At 41.3% G+C, this 9,168-nt stretch overlaps 1 protein-coding gene across 1 annotated transcript in view; it reads left to right on the top strand.

Moving 5' to 3' along the window:
• The first annotated feature begins 722 nt into the window (after positions 1-722).
• The window catches only part of mtmr14 (myotubularin related protein 14), a 24,680-nt gene continuing 16,234 nt past the window's right edge, over positions 723-9,168 (top strand). Inside the window, 10 exon segments of the mRNA XM_032513598.1 lie at positions 723-1,573; positions 2,444-2,592; positions 4,126-4,234; positions 4,855-4,930; positions 6,717-6,777; positions 6,873-6,995; positions 7,245-7,318; positions 7,755-7,825; positions 7,903-7,977; positions 8,796-8,862. Coding sequence (XP_032369489.1) covers positions 1,439-1,573; positions 2,444-2,592; positions 4,126-4,234; positions 4,855-4,930; positions 6,717-6,777; positions 6,873-6,995; positions 7,245-7,318; positions 7,755-7,825; positions 7,903-7,977; positions 8,796-8,862 — 940 coding nt within the window. The 5' untranslated portion in view covers positions 723-1,438.

The following is a 9,168-nucleotide window of genomic DNA, read 5'->3' as shown; positions in this document are numbered from 1 at the left end:
TGAGGGGGGGGGGGGGGGTGGGGGGGGGGTGGTTACTGGCCAACAGCCATCAGACTGGTCAGGAATATCAGAATAGCTGTAGTTATTGTTCGTTTGTGGTCTTGTGTCTTCTTTTATTTTTATACATTTGAAGCCTTTTTATGTGTGTGACATGTAAGTTTTTGTTCTAATATTTTATGTAATGTTTTTGCCTGTTAAGTTTAATTTATTGGCAATAAAGACAGATTTTTGTTAACATAATGTTTTTCTAAACATTAATGACATTCAAAACGGTGATAACTGAAACAGATACACAACACACCATGTATACAGGGTGTATATGTAGGCCTATGTATACATGATACATGTGTACACATATGTATTGCAAACAGATATGAAACATACTACACAGATAAGAACATCTGCCTCTGCCCCACCAAAGTCAACATAAAATAACTATAAAATAAATAAATATAAGTATATACATTGCATATGACACTGTTGTCCAAACCCACACAGTCAACAGACAGAGACGGCATCTTGGAAGTTTGTGATCAATACTGCATGGTGATGTAACCAAGTGGTGTCCCAATTCATAGGGGTATGTTTTCACCCCTACCACTTACCCCTTGGTTTCAAGCGCCAAGGGGTAGGGGTAAGGGGCAAGGGGTAGGGGTAAGACAAAGAAATGGGATTCAGCCCAAAACACCCGAGTTCAACAACAAACGTCATTTAAAGGGGGATGGCTGTGTGACGTAGCTACTCGTGTCAGCTTCCTGTTTACCGCCTGGTGTACCTTCAGACTGTAGTACACATATTGCAACACCACTGCTGGAGCTTTCATCCACAACAACATATGCACCACTGCGGACACGCAGCCACACGACTGACTATTGTAGAGCTTTAATCCGTTTATCGCCATCGCCGTGGTTACTAAGGAGACATGAAGACGTAACATTGGGGGAACGTGAGCAGGCCCTTGAAGGATCCTGAAGATTTTCTGACTCCAGCGGACCAGAGTTCAGCGAGCTGGTGCTGAGAATCGGCAATCGCTTATGTCAAAAACGCAAACAAAACAGTGGTGATGATCAAGGAGGAATACAGAGGTCTGAAAATGAGTAGCTATACGGGTAGTTAGAGTTAGCGCAAACCCTCAACCTAAGTCTGGAAAGCTGAACTAGCCGTTTAGCTTGTTGTGCTAACTCCGATAGCAGCAGCCGTGGTGTCAGCGGCTGCCTGTGCGGGCTGGCCGACGGCTTGTGTTCAGAGAGTGGAACAGCTCGCCGGTGCCCTGAATTCAGGAAGACTCCCCGGCTCCGGCCCCCTCAAGCGGGCAGTCAGGAAGAAGCTGGCTGGGAAGGGATGGCCTGTTCGGCCTTCCCGTTCCAAAGGACAAGGCTCTGCGGTGTTTGAAGGAGGTCGAGTTCGGCTAGAGGCCACCACCGCGGGTCGAGGCGCTATGATGGCCGCCCTCCCCTCCTCGGTCGGCGGCTACCCAACCTCCGGTCTGTCGGTCAGAAAAAGCGAGGAAATAGCGGATTTGATAGATCTGTTTTCTAAGATGCAGTACAGAGCAAAGGAAGTTACTCCTCAGGTAAGATAGGGGTCATCATTGTATGTGCTTTTGCTACTTGACAACCTGTCATTGTCTTTTGTGTCAACGATTAGCCAAACTGTCTTTCAGATTAAAAGAAATTAAATTGACCTTGTACATCAGCAAAACAACAATAATGTAGGTAGGGATTTATGATCTCTTAACAATCTTAAGGACCCACTTCTCAGTTCGGCAGAACTTTAATACACCAAGCTGCACTTAATGTCCCTAAATTTAGTGTTGTTTTTTTAATCAGTCCAGGCGTCATGTTGATAACTTCACTGTACTCATGGTCTTCATTCATCCCTGGAATGGATGCGATTTTGTTGGAAAACTTCTTTGTGAAATACCTTATTGAATATATTTTTCTAAATATTCAGAGCATTTCTCACGTTACATTAAAAGGTAATCAACGTGCAATACTCAAACAGGATTTCAGTAAGTTAATATTCATTCAAGGTTTGACAGCTAAGTAGAGTAAAACTGACTGAATGGTCATACTCACTGCATTGTACCTCTCACTCTGCAGCTATGGGAGTCTGTCACAGAACTGCTCCATGTGCTTGTACAGTATGGCGTTAAATATCTTTATTGGGATTTTAATTTAGTAAATCAATGACTGATGACTGACAATATCCTATTTGGTTATTGAATTAAATTAAAGTGTTAAGGTAATACTGATTTGAATGCTACCTTTTTAGAAATTCCTAGATATGTATGCTTATTTAGTGTCTATTAACAATGCAACCCATTGAGATGAATCTAGGCTCTGTGGCTAGACCCTGCTACACCCAGGTACTTTACCCAGATATTGTAAAATGAGGTTACTTTTAAACCACTGGCATTACTGTTGTTTGTGTTTCTCCTTAGGTGGAGGCAATAGAGAAGCGCTGTCTGGAGCTATTTGCCAGAGATTACAAGTACAGCATCATCCACAACTCCAATGGAGAAGTGTGTGGCCATTACCCCCGGCAGATAGTGTTCCTGGAGTACGAATGCACAGATGTGGAGAGAGACAGGTACCTGTTCACCACTCAGTCCAACCTCTGTTCTCCCATACTAAGTTCAGTCCACTCAGTTACCCATTCCCCTTTGTTTGCATCACTGTTCTAATCATACAGCCCTTACTATGATGGTGTAGGGGGCAAAGGTCTGCCTCTGTCTGCAGCCCCTCTGATCGCATCAAGGCAGCACAGGGGTCAGGTGACTGTTTGATCACATGATGTCTCATTGCAGCCAGTAAGGGGAAATGATCAGCAGTGGTTCTCACTGCAGTTTAGTGCAGCTGAACAATTTTCTGCGGTAGTGTTAAAAACAGAAATTGTGACATCCCAGCAAAAATCCCTGGTTGTAGTCAGGAGTGGGTGATGATAATGTATTTTACTGCAAGGCTCATTTCCTATGCCAATGTTGATGTATATTGTGATAATAGATAATTGTCTGTTTTTTAGTTTGTGGGAAAAATTATACACAAATGAAATTACTTGAGAAGCGCTCACAAGGAGGCTAACCTAGCTTACCTTAACAAGGTAAAGGAGAATGCAAAGCCCCCCTCTCCCGAAACAGAAGCTAACCCTGGTATAGGACGTGGATGTCTGGATACAGGGCCAGGCAGCATGACGGAGACAACAGCAGGACAGAGAACACTACAGGAGGCTTACACCGGCGACCTGGTAGCTGGTTGGTAAATACGCAGGAACACCAAATGAGGGAGGAAGCGTGGGTTAATATATATATATATATATATATATATATATATATATATATATAATTTGTATATAAATAAATAATATTAATGGATTAATATTGGGATGTCTACACAACTGTGTTATTCGATTGACTTCAAATATTTCCGACTTTACTCGAAAAACAAAGTTCTAAAGACCTGTTCATTCCTGTCTTCTTTAGTCTATTTAGGTTTTTTTCCTGGAACACGTCACTTTGCACTCATTCTTGCATCTTGTGTAGTCTGTCTATGTATTTATGACCATATGTAAATTGAATGTACCGGTGTTATTGGTGAATATTTTGTGAATGCATATTTCTAAATTTCTGAAAATTGTATGATGTTGTTGTTGAGTTATTATTACACAATACTTTTTCTGACCTTTTTGAATCTTGGCCCAGATTAATATCCCACATTCCAAAAAAGACAAACTAATACTAAAGCTTGACTAAAAAAATTCTAAAAAAACTAAATTGAATTTTTAGGAAGGAAAAGTCAAAACAAAAAAATAAATAATAAAAAATAATGAAAAATGCAAAACTTTATTAACCTTGGTTTCAATGGCAATAATGTTTGGCTATTTAGTTGATTCGCCTCTTGAGCGAGGGGATTTAAGTTGGGCTTTTATTGTGAAAGGTAAAACTGTACAGAGTAAAACTGCGCTGTAAAAGTTTGACAGGTTGGTGTAGACATAGTCTCGGTACCCATATCCCCTGCTGGCTATTGCCAGAGACTAAATGTCCCGCACCTCCGAGGAAAGGCCCCGCTAATGATCTGGAAACTGTTAAGTCCACTGACTAATGGGGAGGGGGGGTTTTGTGTGCAGGTTTGAGAGCGCGGTGCAGATCAATAAGCTGCAGGACCTGGTGAACCGAAGTAAGCTGGCTCGCTGCAGAGGGAGGTTTGTCTGTCCCGTCATCCTCTACAACGGCAAGGTACTGTCAGCCAGCTGGCTCAGTCTCTACTGTTAACGTCTACACCAGTAATCATTGGCATCACCGGTGTAATTCCCAGTATTTATAGACACGCTTTATGTTTCTTTCTTTTTATTTGCCTTCTGAGTCTTCAACATTCCTAACTTTTAATATTTCCTGGCACAGGAGAGTTATTTTGGAACAAGGTTTCTTCCCCAAATCTATAGACGGGTGTGCAAAACATTAAGTCACACAAAACATGGCGGAACAGCTAAAAATCCCAAACATTTATACCAACTTCCCTCATTGAACAGGAAATGGCAGAACCATGAGATGCTAAAGATGATGTGATACCAACAGTGGTAGTTCCAGAAATATAACAAAATTCAACAGGCTGGAATGGCAACCGAATGTAAAATGTGTTTGTTCAGAGCACAGACTGAGTCTCATTACATCTGAGGAAGGTCTCACAAACCCATCAGTGGACAGTGAATCCAAAACCAGACCCAGAATGAAATGAGCACCTTTTATCTTGTCTGTATGTTTTGGCTGAAAGTTGGTAAGATATGAATTATTGTAGCAACGTGTGAGTTCAGCAGTGAGACAAAAACTGATCCAGTGTGCTCTCTGCCTTGTTGCAGCACATCTGTCGCTCGTCCACTCTAGCAGGATGGGGGGAGTTGTATGGACGCACAGGCTACAACTACATCTTCTCAGGTACTACACACACACACACACACTTTAAAGTTAGCGTGAACAGGGAAGTTGTGGCAGCTTCCCTATGTGCTGTCTGAGCTGTTAATAGCTGCAGCAGTTGTCAGCCAGCTGTCAAAGGTTTCCTACTGAGAGTCAGTGTTCTTCTACATGACTGGGTGTTAGCCTTTTTCAGAAGTCACCAAGTACAACACATGTGAAGGAACGAGTCTTTCTGGTACATACTGTAACCCCGCCCAGTGCTGTAGTTCCAACACAGCCACAGGTTTTTTCAGTAAATGTGTTTGATTGGACCTCTCCAGGACTGGGTGTGTCAAGACTAATAATAGATATCTCTTTGAGCACACTCAGTGGAACTTGATCTCTACCTGATATAATTTTTTATTTTGTTTTTTAGATATTTTTGGGGCTTTTCTGCCTTCATTTGATAGGACAGTTAGGTGAAAAAGGGGGGAAGACATGCAGAAAATCGTCACAGGTCGGGTTCGAACCCTGGACCTCAGCTTTGAGGCATAAACCTCTCAGTAAACTTTATCATTCTTATTGGTAAAACAATGTGACGTAATCAGCAGACAGAGATGGCACCTCAACCGTGCCGACTGCAAATTCACTAGAGTGCAAAGCTTTTTATGTACCATTCATTGTTTGTTTGGAATTCATGTGGAACATGGCCTTGAAATCTGGTGGAGAAGCTCCTAGTCCACCAGTGTTTCTATGAGAAAGGACATTTAGTCAATCTGTTTGCACTCTGAGAGCTACATTTAGAAGGTAGATCTATGTAAAATCTCTGTTCTTGTAAGCAGTTTATTCATTGTTATTCACATTCATCATTATATAGATATGAATGGTGGTGACACAGCAAAAAAGTCCCAGCCACAAAGCCTGGTAAACAAGACTGGGTTAGTTCACAAATGGTCAAAACACAAATCCACTTGAGCCTACATTTGAGTCATCAAAGAAAATGAACAGAATTGGTCACCTGTGTAGAACTGGTTTATGATATGTATTACAGGTACATGGAGAGAACACAGTATAACAATAAGATTTCCACCCTGGTGGACAATAACAATGTGTTCTATTCAAACTCTCCCTACATCCCTAATGACCAACTTTGCACATTGAATTTGGACATTTAATTTTCTAAATACTTATTACATACTGAGGTTTGCTTAGCATCTCTACCTTTAGCCTTAGCTAACTTCTTCACCACTAATGGAGCGAGCTGGAATATCTGACCTTATATATCTTTCTCAACCCCCGTGGGGAGGAGGGCCACAACATCATGGCCACCAACAGAACTCAGCAAAGATTGTTCTTGCTTGGGCTTTAACTTCTGGATATTTGGCAGTGGTGCCACAACGGACTGAATGGCTTCGCTCACATCTTTCTCCGCCGCCATTACAGAATCAAACTAGATCAAAACGTCATTGTTCTCAGCCACTCCCTCTGTTCTCTGATTGGCCAAGTAAAGATTGGACGGAGAAAACCCGTGAATATACCACAAACCCAGACAGAGTACTGAAGGAAAATTAAAATTGAGGGGAAGTACGTAGGAGGGCGGAGCCAGGCTAACCTGACAGGTCAAATGGTGAAAATAAACTACAAATACACTTTACTTACAGGACAAAAGATAAAAGGTAAGGTGGAACAGACAACTTGTCGTCGTCAATATGTTATTCTTTTTTTTTCTTTTTTTTTTCAATTTTATTTTATTCTAAAGAAGATGATGTAGTTTGTCACAGGGAAACACAGGAAAGTGATATTGATCTTGTACATTTGTGTTTCCTAGGGGGCAGCGATGACACGTGGACCGAGTCTGAGGAGCTTCCAGAGGATGACAGTGCAGTCAGGTGATAATAAAAGTCAACACTTACTGACTGGAAGACAACTTAAAACTTGCCAGAGAAAGAACACTTTTCTTCTCCTCTAACCCCCCCCTCCCCAGGAACGGGGACTCCCAACTCTTTGACAAGGTTCGAGGCCACGACATTAAGCTGCTACGCTACCTCTCTGTCCGCTACATCTGTGACCTCATGGTGGAGAACAAGAAGGTTAAGTTTGGCCTAAAGTAAGAAGTGTGTGTGTGTGTGTGTGTGTGTGTGTGTGTGTGTGTGTGTGTGTGTGTGTTTGTGTGGTGTGGTGTGTGTGTGTGTGTGTGTGTGTGTGTGTGTGTGTGTGTGTGTGTGTGTGTATTCAGATTGATTCTGCTAGCTGTGATAAGAACTATTATATAAAAAAAGTTGTCTATTAAAATAGTGAATGTGCCCATGAATGCTCCCATTGTATCTGATCTGGCGTCTTTGTTTGTGTCTGGCAGTGTCACGTCCTCTGAGAAGGCGGACAAGGTCCAACGCTATGCAGACTTCACCCTACTCTCTGTGCCTTACCCAGGTAAAGCCAGGCCTAGCCTGGGGATAAGGGGATGTTAGCTTAATGCACATAAATCACTATCTATTGGCAGAGAAGAAACAAGATGTTTAAGGAACAAACACAAATCAAAAATGCTGTTTTTAGTGAAGCAGTCATATCTTACGAAACACAATTTCAAATGACATTAAAACTGTATTAAAAAAAACTGAAATAGTTTGTCCACCACAATATCTGAGCCAAACTCAGAGATCGTAAACATTTCTAATTACCGTCTGTCATTTAGAGTGTTTGATTTTAAACATATGACTACAAAATTATTGTTATTATATTATTATTTTTCAAGTAATTAGCCTATAGCTAGCCCTCAGAGTAACAAATTAGGTATTAATTGGTGGATTTTAAATAAAAGGGGCTTCTAATGTGTGTAAATGTGTTTCTATTTTATTTATTTTTTTAGGTTGTGAGTTTTTTAAAGACTACAAAGACAGAGACTACACAGCAGAGGGTCTAGTGTTCAACTGGAAGCAGGTACAGAGACAGCTGGGAGTGTGTTGGGGGGGGGTAAACAGTAGCCATATGTGTGATCAAACTGTGTCCACTCACAGGACTATGTGGACGCTCCTCTGACAATCCCTACGAGCTTCACTCACAACCTCAACATTGACTGGACTCGATACCAGGTGACCGCTGCCTCTTCTCTTCTTCTCTAACTGTGTGTTTCTGCCAGCTGGGACTCTTTCTCTTACTGGAATGGCATCTATTGTCAAAATGCTCAGGCCATCACAACCCACGTAACTTTATCATGCAATCCAAAGCCTCTCTCTCTCTCTCTCTCTCTCTCTCTCTCTCTCTCTCTCTCTCGATATATATATATATATATATATATATATATATATATATATATATATATATATATATAGACTGTATTTATATTGCGCTTTTCTAGTCCAAGCAACTACTCAAATCGCTTTTACATAGTACAGGAACCTTTCACACACATTCATACACTGTGGCAGAGGCTGCTGTACAAGATGCCACCTGTTCATCAGATAAACACTCACTCACATTTACACTCCGATAGCAGTACATATGTGTGTACTGTACTGCAACTCTGATTTTATCATTCTATGGCACTATGTCTTCACGATACAGCGCTTTATAGCATATATATACAGCACTTATATTCAATTCAATTTAATTTTATTTATAGTATCAAGTCATACCAAGAGTCTCGAGACACTTTACAGATAGAGTAGGTCTAGAACACACTCCACAATTTACAAGGACCCAACAGTAGTTCCCTCCAGGGCAAGCAACAGTGCGACATATGTTATGTATTATATGTCTATTGGTGAAGTGACAGTGATCACTTAAATTCAGCAGAGGCAGGGATATGTCTAGAGAGGGGGAAATCCCACACATCCCCAAGCAAATCCCACACATTAAGTGTGTGTGTGTGTGTGTGCGTGTGTGTGTGTGTGCGTGTGTGCGTGCGCAGTCGTGGGACCTGGTGGAGCAGACCCAGAACTACCTGAAGCTGCTGCTCCACATCATCAACAGTGATGGTAGGTGGTGTTTGTGACTTTTTGTCAGTTTTGGCTTTAAATTACAATATGAGAAAGAAATGCTGACTAACTAATGACTGATTGGCTTATTGTTTTCCTTTTTTTGACTATGCACTGTCAGTGTGCAGCGCCGCTGCTTTACGCGACAGCAAAGATCTGTAGATAAACAAGCACTTTCAAAAAGTGTCTATATTATATGCCATTTTGTTGAAAAAAATGATTCAATCAAGAAAATAATGGTTAGTTGTAGTTCCATATATTCAATTTCAATTCAATTTTATTTATAGTATCAGTTCATAACAAGAG

This window comes from Etheostoma spectabile, chromosome 4 (assembly GCF_008692095.1).
Source record: "Etheostoma spectabile isolate EspeVRDwgs_2016 chromosome 4, UIUC_Espe_1.0, whole genome shotgun sequence".
NCBI lineage: Eukaryota > Metazoa > Chordata > Actinopteri > Perciformes > Percidae > Etheostoma > Etheostoma spectabile.
Note: the sequence above shows the minus strand (reverse complement) of the source record. Positions and strands in the feature narration are given on the sequence as shown.